We start from the raw sequence: 19,765 nt of genomic DNA, 5'->3' as shown, positions 1-19,765 counted from the left end.
CAAGGTATCAAAAGATCGTGACTCCTATGACCAAATGAAATGCACATTTCCTCTTGGGTTTATCGTCCATGTTCTACAATGCACTGGCTTTGCGGTTTGTCATGTACTGGAATGTTGTATGAGCTGCATCATATTCAAGTAGATGTGAGCATTCATTGGCAAAGCCCCCCCCCCCCCCCCCCCCAAAAAAAAAGAGCTTTCCAAACATGTGCCTTTACAGTGCACGCTAATATTCTCCGTTTTACACTTAGACTGATAACGTGATAGCATACAGGTGATTTCCTACAAGTACAGAATTTCTCAAATATCTTGCCCTGTTTTTCGAACAATATTTATGATAAAAAGGACTTTTTTCGTGTAACCGTAAGCAACTAACAGAAATCCATCTGCGTACAACAATAAAACACTCTTTCTAGTTAAATTTCTAGTATGTTATGCAAATGCCTACTTTTTATGCAGTTTTTTTTTTAATCCCTCAGCACTGGTACACAATATCATGTACAAAACAGATTTCACAGACATGTGGTAACTATAGGCAATGCAAAAAAAAAGGAAAAAAAAAACAAGACACGGCTCTTTACATATTATACGCACTGCTAAGAGTGACTTCAATGGAAGCAAGTCAGATCATTTGAAGCTCACGGAATGCACACTGGTCGGATGAAGGCCTTAAACCCACCCATATTGACTGAAGAATCGGATGTAAATTTCACCCAGGCGGACTCATAATTAACTTGGAAGATCTCTCCGTCACGTGACCCTGAGAGCGTATTCTCAGCAACCTCTGAAGAGCCTCTTCCAATTTTGACAGTATCAAAGTTACTCTCAGTTTCAAACTGTTGGAATTCAATCTCCACCGTACAACCTGCATCAACACTGAACCGCCAAGTCCGCAGCGCTAAGCTTATATAGGCCTCTGGAAAGTTGGGGGAAGCGATGACCATTTCATCGCCCTGAGCAAGTGTGAATGAGCCTCCTGAAAGGCAACATGTGAATACATTGGAACCACATTATAGTGAGGTCGGATATAGCAAGATTTCTGATGCAACAATGTAAGTTCGTAGTCCAGTTCCTTTTATGTTCTTTTGTTCTAATTCCTGATGTAACAAGCTATCCAATAAAATGAGGACATTTCTGTTGTCCTATTCAAGCAGCCAGCTTATTATAACGGGGTTCCCCTAGATGTAACGTGATGTAATACCACATATTGAAAACTATAAGACTCTTAGTATTAAGTACAGTATTTCTCTTCAAACAAAAGTTGGCAATTTCCCTCCTAACAAACACGGGAAAGATAAAAACATTTATTACTAGATCAACTGGGAGCAGTTTATTTTTCTCGAAAAGTGACTGACCGACAAAATTTGCACAAATGCAATCACAATGAAATATTTTACATATACACAACAGTATAAAAAAGTATGTATGAACTCAACAGAGGGAAATTTTGTATCACCTATCAGAAACAGAGAAGGATTGTCACAGGCATAGGCATTAGATAGTTTTAACGTGTAGTACTCCATGGCGTTATAATGAACTAACTGTGTAAACACGCTGTACATCTAAGTTTAAAGTCTTATGACTGATTTTTATATGCTACAATATAATGCATAATACTGCAGGAAAATACACATGAGCTAAACGAAGCTTTGTTGCTTTAATTAATGATGTATCTTCATGCCACATTTTCTCTCAAGGTCACAAAGTTTTGGAAGAGTTTTATTTACTTTCAACCAACTGAACTACTCGTTAAAATCAGTGGAATAGCAAATATATTAGATTCAGGTGTATTACAGCCATCAATGTTGCCAAAGGTATCATTTCCAAATGACGGAACATTTTTATCATTGTACAATTCATAATGATCTGTTCCTGCTAAATCAGGGAGAATGGGTAGTTTTTAAAAATAACGTTTCATGACGTTCACATACCTTCTTCATTTGGACCCACTGTTGTGCCAGCACCTAAAAAATAAATACCAAAATATATGCACAATAAATTACACACACTATTCTTCCCTATTTGTGACCCTCAAAACGTAAAACCCCAGAAAAATCACCAATTAAATTCTCAGTTCTCAGTGGAGAGTTATGATGTTATAATCAATGTATAATTCTACTAATGGTATTTCAAAAAAAACATATAAATATGCAGGGTCCTTGAGAGAAAATTAAACATCAAAGTTCTGAGGATATTGTAACACAAAGCAGGAAATGCATTGACGTCGCACATGATATAGCAGGAGATTAAAAAATAACAATAGTGGTGTCATTAAGGGGTAGTCTTGAAATATACAGTAAAAAAACAGGGCAGTTTAAAAATAATGATAATTTATCTACGCTTCGAGTATCATTCATCTGTGCATCGACACATTCTATCTATTATATTATATATATATATATATATATATATATATATATATTGTCATTATCATTATTACTATTATCTATATATTATAGATATTACATATCTGTTACTTTTTTCAGAGGGATTCTCCTGCTGAGAAAGGGATACCTAAGAACTCTTATAGACAAAATAGTTCTTTATTGATGCTTACCTTCTGTGTTTGTGACCACTGGCTGCTGTGTCGTGCCAGCACCTACAGATTAAACACACACACAAAAAAAATATTGATATAACGCACACACACTGTCATGTCCCTCGCGTTACAAAACAAAATACATCCCCCCCCCCGAAAAAAATATCGGTTTAAAGGTCGGATATTGAACACAGAAATATTCTGCTTTTAAAAGTATAATCCCAGGAATGTTACTTTTTTATGAAAACAATTCTGGCTGGAACACATTGACATTTAATTGTATAGCGCACAAGATAAAAAGCGTATTCCGTTGTCAAGGCAGCTACACTACAAAGCACTCATAATTTCTAAAATTGCTAGTAGAAACTAATCTTGTTATTGTGACTTTATAAAGTTGTGAATATTTCCATAGACATGAGCACTCTCAGTTACAAAACGTAATTAAAGTGTAGAATCAATGCCTTGATTGCATGTTCTTTTTTTTCACTTTTCACTACATCACGAATACTCTTACTTTTCCGTACATATATATAACATGCTCATGAGCGATTGGTACACTTACCATTTTACTTTTTTTTCTAAGTGCTACGCTTTTTGTTCCTATTTTCTCAGTGACAATTTACAGTTTACTTCTGGGGCACTAGCTTCAAGTTTCATCATGATTTGTGTTTAATACAATCCAATAATATTTCAACAAATGGGGCATGTAGCCCAAAGTATTGTATTTCATGGAGTTTGTTATTTTTTTTTTTTTTTTTGGGGGGGGGGGTTGTTCTATTCACAAGTATGATAACGTATACGATGTGACAACGTCATAACATGAGTAAAATAAATGTTAAAGGCCATTCACTTTTCAGTATACGTGTCAAGCAGATGGTAGTCATGATTGCTTAATAGTCTAGGGAGCTGATCTTTTTACTTTAAACTTACCCTGCATACAATCTGCCTGTACTGTTAGATTGAATCCCAAGCGAGCGATACTGTCATCAGAAACGAATCGAATCAGCGTGTGCTCGGAGTTGACGTCGATATCATCGGGCCTGCGCGGACCAAAATAGGAATGACCGTCGCCGATGTGAAGCCAGTCCCCGATACCAGTGTAGAAAGTTACAAAGTGGACGTGTAGCTGACACCCTGGTGGCACCGTGACATTCCACGACACATCAGTATTGTCGGGATAGTCCTGGGGAAGTTCGGAGAGGTGATGACGGCAACAGCACCATCTGACTCCAAGTTCACTGTTTCAAAGAAAGGATTGAAGCACAAGATGATCACTTTTCAACATTCAAGAAACAATACGGGGGTAAAAGTCTTGACATTCCTTAAAAGTGTTTTGTAAAACCTATCCACGTGTAAGTAAGAGAAAGGCAGATCAGGGGAAAAAAAAGAATAGATCCCCGAAGAGAAGAAATATATATCAAATTAAAAATATATATTTGTTAAAGGATGCCCCAAACAAGAACCATAATTATACTCAAATGATGCAACGTTGTTTCACATCCCTCCCATTAATTTTCACATAAGTTGCTGCAATTAGCTTTTTTTTTCCAACACGGCAAGCCAAATATCCCACCAAAAATCACTGATGACAATTCAGTCCATCTGTCTCAAATTCTGATGTACACACACACACACACACACATACATATATATATATATATATATATATATTATATAATATATACATATACATATATTGTATATGTTATATATATGCATGATATACACCCAGTAAACCTTGCTTAAGTCGACATCGCATAAGTCTACAGCTCGCTTAAGTCGACACGATAGAAAAGTCCCGATTTTTGCATTTGTTAATCCTTGAAAATTTCCTCGTCTTAGTCGACATTATAAGTCGACAGCTCGCGTAAGTCGACATGATTTTCAGTGCCAACTGAGCTGAAATACGTGTTAATTCCCTCGTCTAAGTCGACAAAATTTTTCGCTCAAATGCTTATCGCTATTCTCTGAAAAAGAATTGTTTTCCCGCTCCGATTCGCAGCATTTCTACTCGCTAATTCGCTAGGGTACGGCGCGGTAGCGTTCGCGCCATGCATCCATCGTCTTGGACGCCTGAATAGAAAGGGCATACAAGGCAGTTCACTTTCTCCCTTTTCTCCCTTTCTCTTTCTGAGTTTTTGTTGCGTCTGTCTGTATCGTTTGGTGCAGGTCAACGTGATGCAACTCACGGTGCAAACGTGGAGCTAAAGCCGCATGGTCCAATGAGCGTGCAACAGGAAATTGTTCTTAAACATTTTTTTTTCTCTCGCTTTTTGTCTCGATCGTTTAGAATTACATGCATTGTACCTTGGGATGTACACTTGCCTTCTAAGCTAAGTCAAAAAGATATTTTGTCTGATTACAGTCAGTAATGTGCACAATTTTGTTTAATATCTTTATATCACACCTTCTCTCTGCACATTAATTATTAAGATGGTTGTTCACGCAGCTTGCAGGAATATGTTTGTTACGGGTGATTTTGTTTATCCGAAAATGCAATGAGTTCGATCGTTATTCTCAAAACGCACAAATTTTGTACACCTGGGTCCTAGTAGGCCTAGATATTCATTATTCGAACATGAAATAGGCATTTCGTTAATCCGAATATTCTAACGTTAAATATTCCGAAGCGGTATTAGAAACCTGGGCCCGTTTCTAGAAACTTAATCTAAATGCAACTAATTAGATTTAGGTGTATCAAATCACATGCAACTTTGCATTAAAACGCAAGTACGTTGCTGAAAAGACTTGCGTTTGATAATCATAATATGAAATTAGAATATAATTGTACGAACCTGAAACTCAATTGCGTTTAAGCGTAACTCTAAAAATCAAATGCAAGTCCATCAAACCACACGCAATGCTGTATTTAAAGGACGAGTTCACCTTCATAGACATGTGGGTTGAGTGAATGCAGCAATATCAGTAGAACACATCAGTGAGAGTTTGAGGAAAATCGGACAATCCGTTCAAAAGTTATGAGTTTTTAAAGTTTCTGCTCAGTCATGGCTGGATGAGAAGACTACTATAGCTTGTGATATAACATGTGTACAACGATATAAAGAAAGAATAAAGAAAATTTAACAAATGTCCATTTTCTCGCATAACAAAAGAACACTCAACTGCTCTCTTTCAGAAGGCGGGGGGGGGATAATAATATATCACCCTTAACATATGTCAGTATTTCAAGTCGAAGGAACGTGCACTTAATTCAAAAAGTAAAGTTTTGTGAAATTCTCTTTTCATTTTCATTATATTGTTGTACGCATGTGACATCACACATTGTAGTAGTCTTCTCATCCAGCAATGACTGCGCAGATACTTTAAAAATTCATAACTTTTGAATGGATAGTCCGATTTTCCCCAAACTTTCACTGATGTGTTCTACTAATATTGTTGCCTTTCACTCAATCCACATGTATATGAAGGTGGACTTGTCCTTTTAACACAAGATAGTTGCAGAGATTTGTGATTTTTGTACGAAACAAGAAACTGCGTTTAAACGCATCTCTAAAAATCTACAGAAGTGCGTTATTGTTGAAAAGACTTGCATTATTTTTTACTTCGTACGTAAAATTAGAAATTAAACGCAACTCTGAAAATCATATGCAAGTCCATCAAATCACGCAGAACGCTGAAAAGACTTGCGTTTGACAATCATACGAAACTAGAAAATTGTAGAAAACTGAAACTCAATTGCGTTTAAACGCAACTCTATAAAAAAATCAAATGCAAGTCCATCAAATCACACGCAACGCTGTATATTCAAACACAAGAGCGTTGAAGAAAAGACTTGCGGTTTTCGTGAAACTAAAAACTACGTTTAAACGCATCTCTAACATCTGCGGAAGTGCTTTATTTTTGAAAAGACTTGCATTATTTTTTATAATTTTTTTATAAATACCACACGGAACTTTCATCGTGACCGAACTTATTCTATACACTACTAGCAGGGGAAAGACATCGCAACATTTACACGTTTCAAACTACCGAAACGCATGCTGCATCACGAATGTCAATGAGAAAATGGTAAATTATTGTTACAGTTCGCTATGCCGAAGGTTTAAATCTCAGTCCAAAGTTAAATTAGTCCAACAATGGAAAGAGGTTTGTTTTTACGAAGGTTAGTATATCCGAAAATAAGATGTCGTTTTCGGATTAACAAACTTTTCTTCTGTTTTTTTTTTTTCAGACGGGCCCGCACCGTTCAGAGCGGTAATGTTGCGAATCGGAGCGCAAGAACAATGTATTTTCAGAGTATGGCAATAGAAATTTGAGCAAAACAAATATGGCGACTTTAGGGAAGGAAAATCGTACATATTTCAACTCAGTCGGCACTGAAAATTATGCTGACAGAATCATACGAATTCACACGCATATCTTTTCAGCAACGCACTTGAATCTAAATCGTAAAGTTGCATGCAATTTTAGGAATTTTTTCTAATCAAGTTTAAAACGTGAAGTGTCTAGAAACGGACCCAGGTTTCCGATCCCGCTCTCTTAAAATATCTCTAGAGATTTGGAACTGTGCGTTGTCGTTACTAATCCGCGCGAGATCTATGCATAAACGAAAACGTTATTTTTGCTGCTGTCAGTGGCATGTTTGGCGGCAAAAGGAGCGATTATGTCGACTTACGCGAGGTTGGCTATAGTATATATTCATGTTAACTATTCGATTTTATATATTCGACTGATATTATGATTATTAAGATCTATACTGTACGTACAATAGAAATGACAGACAATCTCCAGTCCCCTGTATACCCGTGAAAGTATGTCAACAGTCCAATTTTAGAAAATCTATTTTCTTTTTGATCATCAAAAGATCTTAAATCTTACCGAGACTGTGCGAACCTTGAGTTGTTGGAACCATAGTAGACCCTAAACCAACAAAACAATACAATTGGGTGTTATTCATGGAGTAGTAATGCCAGGTAAAAACGACACTCGTGAAAAATGTCACACGTAAAAATTACAGGCGTAAATTATCAAAGACAACAACAACAACAAAAATGAGAAGAAAACTGTCAAGGGTAAACAAATGTCATGGCAAAAAAAAAATGTTCAGAAAAAAAAAGGTCACGAGTTAGAATGTTCCATTTCAAAAAATGTTAGCGGTAATAATGGTATGAATAAATGTAAGATTGATAGATAAATCCATCATTTACACTGCAAAGAATAATTTGTGCAATGCTTACTAGGTACAGCTTTCAGCCCCCTAAAAATTGTAACCATGACCTACCTTCCTGACACTGAAGAGTCAAGTCAGCTCGGAAACCAGAGTAACTTAGGGACCCATCACTGTAGAAGTACACAAAGGCTTCGTTCGAATTCACCATTATGTCAAACGGCGTCTCACGGTCTCCCGAGAATTTCCTAACCTCAGCTGCAACATCAGCCTCTGTCAAACCGGGTCCTGCTTTCACATAATCGTAGAAGCTCTCTGTCGTGAAATTAAGAAATCTCACATTCAGTGAGCATCCATCGGGAGCGCTGATTGACCACAGGACACGGTCGGAATAGGGATAGCTGTTTGGGAAATTTGGTGAGGCGATGCGATAGGTCAACTCAGGAACAAGATTGATGTTTCCGCCTGAAAGAGAAATAGCAGTTTGCGACAACCTCAGCCATGTCAGTGCATCGATAAAGGTAGGACCGAGACACACTATTTTCACATTAATTCTCAAAAGTGTTTTAAATTGATCAGATGTTTGAGTTGAAATCGAATCTTACAGTCATCATAGGGAATTTAACTGGCTAGCCAGCACAGGGGGATAAGTATATTTCTGGAGCAATGCCATATCCTACATGACCACACTGCATATCCTTATCAGAATTGATACAAGTGCTTTACACGCATCACAATCGGCGATGCGAATTCCAATATTAGGGGACATTATAAGGGCTAGTTTCATTCTTCCGGAAAGCTTTTTTTTTCTTCGTCTTCTTGTTCTTCTTCATAGAGAGCCTTGTGCAAAACTTGGGAGACTTGACACCTAACACTCCCTATCAGAAGGAATGGCTTACAATTGAGACTTACCGTTTGTGTCCGGGACCAATGGTTGCTCTGTATTGCCAGCATCTACAAATTAGACATCAAAAGAAAAAAAGAAGAAGAAGAAAGAAATGTACTGTAAAGCACTCTTGGCACTATTCATCTATTCATGATCCCAGCAACTCAAAATCAACAAAATATTGCTAAATAAGGTTTTGAGTTTAGAGGTCGGATTTTGAAAGCAGTGTATGCTTGAAATAAGGAATTAATTACTTTCCGAAATTTGATTTACCTTACCGAAAGATACCAAATTCAATAATAAGAAATCAAACTTTTCCGTTAATGATGATTTTCATGAAAAGGATTCTGACTGCATGGAACACACTGGTGCACATATTCTGCATATGAATGAAAAAAAAAATTTACTCCCAGAGGAACCACCGTCCAAAAATTTGGTATGGCTTGCAACAATTAGTGAAGTATTGCACAATACCATGATTTGACTACTTGATAGGATACAATTAAGCTTCACAGATGTACCTTTATTTGCCTGTGCATAGTATAGGGTTGTGTATGCAACGTGTCTAAAACTTTATGTCTAAATCCACATACGATAATGTAAATATTTTGAAAAATAACGAGAACTCTGAAAGAGGGTATATTGTTGGAATAGTACAAATGCAATTCAAAATTAAAAGAAAAAACATTTTGTTACAAAAAAAAGAAGGCACGACATCCGCTTCTCCTGGATAAGTCACTGTTTCTATGTGTCAATCCCATTATTATTACATGCATAGGCCCTATACCTTACAAAATTTTATGTCTAGGCCATCGAATCCTTACGGTTTGTTCCGACAGATCGATTTAAAATGGAAAAGACTCTTAACTACTCTCCCAACAAATGACATTCAAAAATTTCATTTTGTTAGATATTTGCACTCTGACTGCAAGAAAATTACATTGCTATGAAGGTCGATGGTATAAAAGAGAAAAATTGTGCCTTCATACATTCATCTGTATTGGTAATGTACATTGTATTCGTACATGTTCTTCAGTTATGTTGTGCATCTGTTGCAATTATCTTAGTCTAAAGTATATTATCTACAAGAGAAATAGATTTGTGCATGTAGTTAATCATTTTCAACAACAATCAGCAAATTCAATGGGTAAAAAGCTCCATATTATAATAACCTATGACATTGTAAGGCCGTAATGTTTTGTTAGAATTACGCCATGCGTGTGCCTGGATAAATAAATTATGTCAACAAGTCAATTCCTAGCCAATTTTGTCTCTGAGTCATGAGATCTTAAATCTTACTTACCCTCACTGTCAGAGCTTTGAGTTGTTGGAACCATAGTAGAACCTAATACAGGAAACCAATAGAAATGCGTGTAACTGATGGTGTGGCGCCAGGCAAAAAATGTCAAGGGTAAAATATCGGTCGAAGGTAAACATGTCAAAGTTTTAAATTGTCAGGGGTAGAAATGTTAGCAGTATAGAGGAAAATATCGAAGGAAAAAAGTGTGAGTGGAAAAGAAATATCGGGCGATGTCACGGAGAAATACTTCAAGAGCTAAATATGTCAAGAATAGAAATTTCATAAAATAATGGTGAAACTATCAGAGGTGTAAGATGTAAGAATTTGGGTATGATAAATGCCAATCAAAAACAACAAGGGCAAAGATATAGGAGGCACAAACGTAAAACGTAAAATCGTCATGAGTTAAAACGTCACGAGGCAAAAATGTCCAGGGTAGAATTGTCAGAGGTAAAAATGTCAAGGGAAAAATATCTAAGGGTGGAAAAATTCCATGGTAAAATTGTCGAGGGCAAGAATGTCACAGGTCGACATTTCAAAGGTAATAATATTGAGGATAAAATGGCAGCGCTGGAAAATACTTAAGACAGCATGTCAGGGGGAATGGAGGTAAAAATGTCAGAAAAATGTTACGAGCAAATATGTCAAATGCATAAGTGACAAAAATAAAACTCATTTCGGCTAGAAATGTCTGAGGCAAAATTAAAATATTACCGAGAAAAACAATATAGGGGAAGATCATCGAAGACAAACTGTCGGGGGGGGGGGGGGGGGATCAAGGATAAAAATGTTAGTAAAATTATCAGGAGTAAAAATTTATGGTACATATGAACATGTCGGGAAACATTGTCAATAACTAAAAACGTATGGGGGTAAACGTGTCACGGGTGAAAAAAAAAGTGGCATGGTTATGGCAAAAGAATAAGAAATACAAATTCTTAAAAGAAATAAGAATAGAAATTTCTTCATGAAATCTCACACTAAAGAACTGCCGCATCTAATTTCATCATAACGAGACATAGTACGATTATGTGGAATCATTAATATCCTTGATTCTCTGTCAAAGTTATGATACACCGTTACTGCTTTCTTAGATATTGAAAATCATGTTTGTCAATTATACCACTTATATTATAATGATAACAAGTGGATTCAAGAATAAAGAAGTTGAATGACATTCTGCATGTATGGAATTTCTTTTCCTATAGTTTCCTCTTATATAAAGCTACATATATCACTGTAAGGAGAATGGGGACGGGGAGAGAAGAAAATTATACGCAAGAATTTCAATTTAACCTTTTAATTGTATTACCGTGTCCAAAATTCATATGAAAGGTAGAACAGATTTAAAGTAAACAATAAATTAATCCTACAATATTTCGTCATGGAAACATGTTAAAACCTCTGGCATACTCTCTAAAAAAATCGAGCGAAAATTTTCACTCTAAAAAGAGTGAATACAAAAAAGAGTGAATTTCGAGTGAAATTGGAGTGAATTTTGAGTGAAAATGCTCATTTTCACTCATTTTGGAGTGACGTCAGGGATCACTCGAAGATTTTGGAGTGATCCCTGACGTCACTCATTTTTTACCAATTGACATTTCTGTCCTCATTTTGACCTCTGTTACACGAACCCTAAACTTAGGTTGAATGTGAAGTTGCTAAGAAGCCTGTCATATGCTGAAATGACTGATTTGTGCTTTGATTTCACCATACTCACAACCCACCTTCTTGGCACTGAAGAGTCAAGTCAGCATGGAAACCGGTGTGAGTTACGGACCCATCACTGCTGAAGTACACGAAGGCTCGAGGTGAATTCACCATAACGTCATATGGTGTCTCAGGGTCTCCGAAATTTTCCTTTCCACTGCTGCAACGTCAGCCCCAGTTGAACCTGGTCCCACTTTCACAAAATCGAAAGTGTTTTCTGTTCGGAAACTGAGAAACCTAACGTTGACTGAGCATCCATCGGGAGCATTGAAAAACCAAAGGACATTTGAATAAACAGGGTAGTTGTTTGGGAAATTTGGTGTGGAGATGCGATAGGTCATCCCAGGAACAAGACTGACGTTTCCACCTGAAAAGGATGAAAACACAGTACACGCACGAACCTCAGAGAGTTGATTAAGCAAGACAAAAGCGATTTATTTGAATTTACATTAGTTCTGAAAAGGATTTGTACATTATGGAAATATTTCATTTGGCAAAATCTTATCTCGGCACGGGCTGACTTCTCTGGAAATTCTACTAGTATGCACAGAGGGCTCTGCATAGTTTTTCAGTAATTCCCAATGCTGCAAGACAGCAGACTCCTCGCATATATGCACCTACCTCTATAGAACCATACACTGTGCCTTCAACACACAATGAAACAAACTGAATGCATAATATTTGACAGCGTCATTGGATTGCCATTTCCGACATTTTGAAAATGGGAAATACTAGAGGTTAGCACACACTCAATTGCCAATAAAAAAAGAGAAGAAGATAATTATGTTCCCATTACGGGATGGCTTTCAAGACGAGAATTCTGATCTTTAAGAAGATCGTCCTGCAAAATCAGGTAGACCCTACGGGTTTGAAAGGCAAAATGGTTCCACATTGAGACTTACCATCTGCATCCGGGACCAATGGTTGCTCCGTTGTGATTGCACCTGCAGATTAGCAACAAAAAGTTACCGTTAAACATAATCCCCTGTGCACAAACCTTGTATTTCAAAATCATCAAAATATCTCAAAATTATATTTTGAGCTTCGATGTTTGGTTTAACCAGCAGAGTTTTTCTGCTTTTAAAGTGAATATATTTTTCTCAAATTTGACGTTCCGAATAAACTGCTGTAAATGACCACAAACCATGCTTATCTAGGAGTGTTTGTATGAAAAGGGTTACAACTTGAAATTGTGCTAATGAATGTAAAGGAAAAAACAGAATAAAAATAAAAATAAAAATCGAATGCCATGACAAGAGTTATCATATCCAAAACCTTGGCATGGCTTTACACAATTAGGCCCAATTAGGACTCATGTGATGTTGCTGCTGTGCATTAGTATGTTTCCACTGCTTCCATAAACACAGGATTTAAATGATGTGTTTTTTAGCAAAATTATCATTACCACGACATTCTTTTCTTTTTAATGTCCCTCTTTTGTTATTCCCTCTTCAGTGACTACATATATTCGATACTATGAGCATTTATTTCAAGCTCCATTATCATCTGCATTTACTATTGATATTTTAACATACTACTGAGTACCTAAATGTGTTTATCGAGTAAATTGTAATCACGGTTATTCAATAGTCTTTAGAAGCGATGATATTAAGAAAGGAGGCAGGATGCAGCACGTCTACAAACACACTGGGACCTGATGCTAAATGAAGCATACCCTGCATGCAATCTGCCCGTAGTGTTAAGTTGAATCCCATGCGAGCGATACTGTCATCAGAAACGAAACGAATCAACGTGTGCTCGGAGTTGACGTCGATGTCATCAGGCCTAAGCGGACCAAAATAAGAATGGTCGTCGCCAATGTAGAGCCAGTCCCCAATACCAGTGTAGAAAGTTACAAAGTGGACGTGCAGCTGACATCCTGATGGCACCGTGACATTCCACGACACATCAGTATTGTCGGGATAGTCCATCGGGAAGTTCGGAGAGGTGATGACGGCAACAGCACCATCTGATTCCAAGTTCACTGTTTCAAAGAAAGGATTGTTCAATAATAATCACTTTCACACATTCAAGACAAAGCCATCTAGAATCGTTTACAACCCCTGATTTCTAGAATCCTCGTTATGACGCAGAAGATGAACACATCACAAAAGACACGCAAATGAAAGTATCATAACAATTGATGAACACAATCCTAAAATACAACCATTTGTAGTGTAACAAAACATAAATTGAGTAGTCAAATGAACCTAGCTTGCTACTGCCATGATGAATAGGCATATAGGTCTCATATCCAACATCAAAATCGATAAAGGATTTAAAGATTATCCTTCAAAAAACACTGAAATTATTTTTTACTATTGAAATACCAAAGGTATATAAATGTAGTCCATGATAGAAAAAAAAAACATCTTTAAGACAAAAGACGTAACGTTCTCTCCCATTCAGTGGCATAAGGAAATAATGAAAATACTTATTTCTAATAAATTTGCCCAAGAAAATGAGATTTATTAAATAACTGTTGCTGTGTCATTATTTTCCCAGTAATTTCATGTATGAATAATCTATGTGAATGTGCATCACAAAACCAACAAAAGGTCGCACCCCGTGATTTCACGTGAGGACTCAAAAAGGTGAAACGGGTCAACCAAGTCAATCTTGAGGTTTTTTTTCATATTTTCTGAAAAAAATTATCCTCAGTCTTCATTATTCCTAAGTTTGGGATCATAACATGAATGGAAAGTGTGTTTTAAGCAGTTTTTTTACAACCCTTTTGTGGGAAATTTGAATGATCAAGTATGTCTCAGAGGCCCTTTTTTCATTGCTTGAAAATCCCTTCCACACTATCAATGACTATTCAGTTTCAACTCTTGTAACTTTTGAAAGGAAATTTTACTGCTTTAAAAGCCGGCATCAATCATGTTCAGAATATGTGTAATGAGCATGCTTAATTTCAGCTTAATCTGATAATCCCTTCATTTTTTATGCTCCGGTGGTTTACATCTTCTATTTTGTCCCTTTCATTGCACAGATAGCACAGCTTGAATATAGACTCTGTACTTCTAAACCTCTTTTCTCAGTGCACACTTTTCCAGTGTGTGCTTTCTATCCAATATTTAGATAGGTTATGGGAGTCCATCTGAATTAAGTTACATATCATTTTAAAGCTTAGAGCCTGCTCTTTCAGAATCTGCCCTTAACTAAAAATCCATGTCTGGCGACATTTTGTTGGTTTGTGATTGAGGGTCACATATATTTACAAAATGTAATACAGAGAAAATTCGTATGCAGGTCATAATAAAAAGTGCTGTACCATAACTCTGTAGGAATAGTACAAAATTTCACGGGCTCTCCGTCTCTTCTGTCATGCCATAACGAGAGATTACATCATACAAGATTTGGGTCATTTGCAAACACTCACACACAAACACACACACACACACATACGCCCACGCACACACCCAAATATCATTAGAACAAAGCAAAGTGATGCAAAATATTAAGTTCCGTTGCTTTGGTACACACTGGCATAAACTGGCCCTCACTATCATTATCCATCTTCAGTCACCAATATTTGTATGTTATAGTCTTCAATTATACTGTGCTTTTCTTTTGATGTTGTTGTGTCAACTATCTGTAACAGAATTTGTGTAATCAACAAATATGAAAAAAACTTAGTAGATTCTGTAGTCACAATGCTTCATATTGCAGCAACCTTTATGATAACTTACTGATTTTCTATTCAAATATTGATTGTAATGTGCTAGATTGAATAAATGAGCTTTCATCACTTATCAAGTAGTTGTTTTTTTTTACTAAAGTATGCCCTAATTGAAGCAGTTTGGTCTTGTTTATTTATCTTTTTTTTTTGTCTTTCATGAAATCTTTAAATTTAACTTACCCTGACTGTGCGAGCTTTGAGTTGTTTGAACCATTGGACCAATAGTTGAACCTAAAATAATACAAATGGTTGTTACAGATGAGAGTACAGTATGCAAAACAGATAAAAAGAAAAGAACACAAGCACACGTCCAAGCTTGAAAGACTTGGTCACTCTCAAAAGCATAAGGGTGTGATGAAATAATAGTGTCATAAAATCATTAATCATAAGTTCAGTCATTACCAAATTTTGACATCAGCAATTTTCTGGTTTCTGTCATCAAAGTACTTGTCCATCTTTATTTTTTTTTTGTATTTTTGGACTGGCTAAATTGCATTTTTTTTTTTGGGGGGGTGCTCACATCAATTTTGTTTTCCTTTACAGGAAGTTGATGTGGTGGTCATGAGACAAAAAGAAAAGAACAATAAAACTTTGTCAAAATAGTACCACATACGAGGGAAAGGAAAGAGAAGAATAATCGAAATCTAACATAGCTACGTAACTTGAATCATATTCAAAATAAATCAGCTGACATTCAAGTTGCATATCAAATGAGACTCCGGTTAGGCCATCACAATCCGATGACTGAGCAAGCTCTGCTGATCACGTTTGGTGATACACATGCATTCAGATAACTACAAATGCGTAACCATAATCTGGCCGGATTTTTTTTTCTATGCTAAAACCGAGATCTCGGTCATTGGGGTTGCGATACCAACGAAATTTAGCATCCCTGTGTACCTTATGATTTTTCTTTTGAATCATCAATTATGTCAATTAACATGTTCTATACGGGAACCTGGTGGCCTGTGTATTAAGTCTATGGGGATTTCAGAATTCAGAATGGAACGGGAAGCGCACATTTTCGCCTAATCAAGAGCACTGAGAGTCTCCCTTTTTTTTTTGGGGGGGGGGGTTATGTATCTGTTTTAGCATATACAACAGCTGAACATTATAAAAACTTACTGCAGGTAAAAATGTTGTCTAAGAGTCCATCATTATGATGAATGTCATCCTTTATCTTCAACCAACCGCTAATGATTGTAATCAAAACTCACCCTCTTGGCACTGAAGTGTCAAGTCAGCTCTGAAACCAGAGTATCTTACGGACCCATCACTGTGGAAGTACACAAAGGCTGACGGCGAATTCACCATGGCGTCAAAAGGCGTCTCACGGTCTCCCGTTATTCTTGTTTCCTCTGCAGTTGCATCCGCCTGAGTCGAACCTGGTCCTACTTTCACATAATCAAAGGTATTTTCCGTTGTGAAATTGAGAAATTCCACGTTGAGTGAGCATCCAGCAGGAAAATTGATTGACCACAGGACATCTGAACTATCATCATAGTCGCCTGGGAAATTTGGTGAGGCGATGCGGTAGGTCAACCCGGGAACAAGACTGACGTTTCCACCTGAAAAGATGAAAAACAGCATTCGAACGTTTCAAAGAATTGACATTACATTACATGATCAATACATCTTATCTAACTTTATATTAATCTTGAAAAGACTTTTGACTTTCTGAGACGTCTAAAACACTGAATGCAGAAGGAATTCGACTAGAATGCAAAGTGGGGCTCATAGAAGGGTTCCTTTACAACACGACAACAGACAAGTCGCATATCAAGAGAAATGTGATTGACTACAATAACAAAACATCCAACAGAATGTGTTATATTTGACAGCACCACCGAAAGGATATTTTTAACCTTTTGGGTTTAATGCTGAGTTGCTTAATTGATTCTATTTCTGCATTTCTTTTTCATGGAAAACTGTAACACAATATCAATAGTACAATTTAAGTTCTTAAAAGACATAAGTGAATGCTTAATTCCATAAACATATATTTCAAAAAAAAAATGTATTTACCGTCTGTGTCCAGGAGCAATGGTTGCTCGGTTGTGCCTGCACCTGCAGATTAAACACCAAAATGTCCTATAAAACATAATCACACAAAATATGACCCTCATATTCAAAATCAACAAATGTTTCAAAAAGGAAGGCTTGCAGGGAAAGTTAGGTTGAATTTCGAAAGCACAGTTTTTTTCTACTTCAAAGAAAATATGATTTTCTCATATTTAACATTCCCAACAAAATGATGTAACTGACGACAGACTAAACTTCTTTTGTAACGCTGCTGTATTAACCCTATTCTAACGGGGGGGGGGGGGGGGGGGGGCAAATTGACCCCCCTCGAGATTTCGCGCCACGATTCCGCAACGCACAACGTTTTTTATTGAAGTCTCCCGCATATTTTGAGACCAAATTTGCGACGTCCAGGTACACCGTTCTGAAGTTACGTAATGTTTTGCATATGCATGTCAACCCGAAAACAGCTCATATTCATGATATCGCGTGCAAATCCAATGCAAATTGTGTTTTTTTGGTTAAATTGGCATAAATTAGATTATTTCAATTTTAAATCATTGGAATTAATCAATTCTAATGTAGATAAACTTGATGGAGTGCCTGCAACAAGTTTTGGAAAAAACAAAGCAAAACAAAAGGTCGGAAAAACAATAACATACATAAGAACTTAACAAAACAATGAAAAACAAAAGAATTGATTTTGATTGTGCCACTTTTTTAAAAAAGATTTGTTTAATGTGTCTTGAGGAATTCTGACACAAAAATCTAGCAATCCTCCACTCTTTTTAATGGAGTTACAGGTGAAAATATGATTTCATGCATAAATTTGCATAATTAATTTACTAAAAATAGAAAATCAATGTTTTTGTATTGTATGACCGTGTAATCCTGCAGTTGACATCAGGCTCTATGTTCAGGCAAAATTTTGCGGCAATCGCGCCATCAGCGGCCGAGACCTGAAGGGGGGTCAAATTGACCCCCCCCCCCCCGTAAAAACTTGTCTCAAATAGCCCAGTAAAAATAGGGTTGAAACAAAAAGGGTTATATATGAAACATACTGATTCATATGTATGGTGCACAAGACAAAGACAAAATGTTATTTCAAAAGTAATCACCTCCACAGACCTAGTATATATTATACCAAATCTTGAATGGCTTGTCATGTATGTTTTTACCGTGTGTACTACCGCCACAAACACAATCTTTCTCATTCACAAGATGCAATAAATTGATGTGTTTTCTCAACCTCCAATTGCCATGCAACTTTAATAGTCTCCTGTTATTCTGTACAAATGATTGTGTGCAGTAATGCTGAAAGTATTCAATTGAAATTATATCTTTATTCTTGCTTACTTATCATATTTCAACAAAACATGGGTTATTTACCCGGAAGAATGGCTATACGGGTGGATTTTCTCATATTTTTAATTGCACATGATATACAAAATGCGATATTACAAGCCACTTATTTTCTAGTTCATACGGATATTCATGTACGAAGCAGAAAAAGGAAAAGTAGAGTACATTGCTACAAAGAAACTTGGACCTCATGTTGATGATATATCAAGTGCTTACCTTGCATGCAATCTGCTTGCACTGTTATATTGAATCCAGTGCTAGTAGATCTGTCATTAGAAACGAATCGAATCAACGTGTGCTCAGAGTTAACGTCGAAGTCAAAGGGCTTTACTGGTCCAAAATAGGAATGGCCGTCGCCGATGTGAAGCCAGTCTCTAAATGCAGTGTCGAAAGTTACAAAGTGGACGTGTAGCTGACATCCCGACGGAACTGTGACACGCCACGACACGTTAGTGTTGTCGGGATAATCTAGCGGGAAGTTCGGAGAGGTGATGGCTGCAACAGCACCATCTGATTCCAAGTTCACTGTTCCAAAGAAAGGATTGAACCCCAGGATGTTCACTGTTTGTTAATTTTTTGATGCAGGGCCACATATATATTTCATTCATGTGATGGAATTTAGAGAAGAAGTATGTCCAGTTCATAATTGGTTGGGAGTGATACTTATGTTTTGATTCTGTAGTCTCAAGTACAATGTACATCTATAATATTAAAAAAAAAAAATTTTGGTGCAGTCAACCAATTTTATTGACACTTAATCGACTCTCTAGTAAATACAATGCTTCATTACAATGTTCCATATAATAGCTTACTGATTATTGAAATATGGACTGTCATGTTCCAGAATGAATAGATAATGATGGATTGAGATTTTATGTAGTCGTTTGCAGTACTTGAACAAGTGAGCTTTTGGATATTTTTGTCAGTCGTGAAATCACAAATCTTACTTACCCTGACTGTGCGAGCTTTGAGTAGTTGGACCCATAGTAGAACCTAAACCAGAATTATGTAACAATACAAATGTTTGCTAGTGATGAAGTATGGCAACCAGCATAATTCAAAACTATGATCTAGCTTGAAAGACCTAGTCAATCTCAAAACACGTGGGTAAGTTGAAATACAGTGTTATGAAATAT

At 36.6% G+C, this 19,765-nt stretch overlaps 2 protein-coding genes across 2 annotated transcripts in view; both read right to left on the bottom strand.

The window, feature by feature from the left end:
* Window positions 1-202: 202 nt before the first annotated feature.
* Window positions 203-9,890, bottom strand: LOC139709203 (tolloid-like protein 2). The gene is made up of 7 exons (XM_071621153.1): window positions 9,857-9,890; window positions 8,580-8,621; window positions 7,921-8,132; window positions 3,470-3,722; window positions 2,558-2,599; window positions 1,932-1,964; window positions 203-976 (listed from the first exon to the last, which is right to left on the bottom strand). The coding sequence occupies exons 1-7, from the start codon at window positions 9,888-9,890 to the stop codon at window positions 639-641; spliced, it is 954 nt and encodes a 317-aa protein (XP_071477254.1). The 3' UTR covers window positions 203-638.
* LOC139709202 (uncharacterized) overlaps window positions 9,857-19,765 on the bottom strand; it is a 46,417-nt gene continuing 36,508 nt past the window's right edge. The window contains exons 21-29 of the mRNA XM_071621152.1: window positions 19,581-19,622; window positions 18,846-19,154; window positions 17,271-17,312; window positions 16,463-16,813; window positions 15,426-15,476; window positions 13,239-13,547; window positions 12,466-12,507; window positions 11,581-11,930; window positions 9,857-9,898 (exon numbers count right to left, since the gene is read on the bottom strand). Coding sequence (XP_071477253.1) covers window positions 11,671-11,930; window positions 12,466-12,507; window positions 13,239-13,547; window positions 15,426-15,476; window positions 16,463-16,813; window positions 17,271-17,312; window positions 18,846-19,154; window positions 19,581-19,622 — 1,406 coding nt within the window. The 3' untranslated portion in view covers window positions 9,857-9,898; window positions 11,581-11,670. The remainder of the gene's footprint in view (window positions 9,899-11,580; window positions 11,931-12,465; window positions 12,508-13,238; window positions 13,548-15,425; window positions 15,477-16,462; window positions 16,814-17,270; window positions 17,313-18,845; window positions 19,155-19,580; window positions 19,623-19,765) is intronic.

The sequence above is a fragment of the Diadema antillarum genome, unplaced genomic scaffold (assembly GCF_040938485.1).
Source record: "Diadema antillarum isolate AM-2024a unplaced genomic scaffold, OU_Dant_1.0 seq00001412_RagTag, whole genome shotgun sequence".
Lineage (NCBI taxonomy): Eukaryota > Metazoa > Echinodermata > Echinoidea > Diadematoida > Diadematidae > Diadema > Diadema antillarum.
Note: the sequence above shows the minus strand (reverse complement) of the source record. Positions and strands in the feature narration are given on the sequence as shown.

What these genes read in the sequence shown, in the direction of transcription:
- LOC139709203 (XM_071621153.1), bottom strand. Translation starts at nt 9,890, where the DNA reads ATGGTTCCAACAACTCAAAGCTCTGACAGTGAGG. An exon ending in ATTGGTCCCGGACACAAACG is followed by an intron (nt 8,133 to 8,579) that starts GTAAGTCTCAAT and finishes TTTCTCTTTCAG; the next exon opens with GCGGAAACATCAATCTTGTT. An exon ending in AGTGGGTCCAAATGAAGAAG is followed by an intron (nt 977 to 1,931) that starts GTATGTGAACGT and finishes GTTGCCTTTCAG; the next exon opens with GAGGCTCATTCACACTTGCT.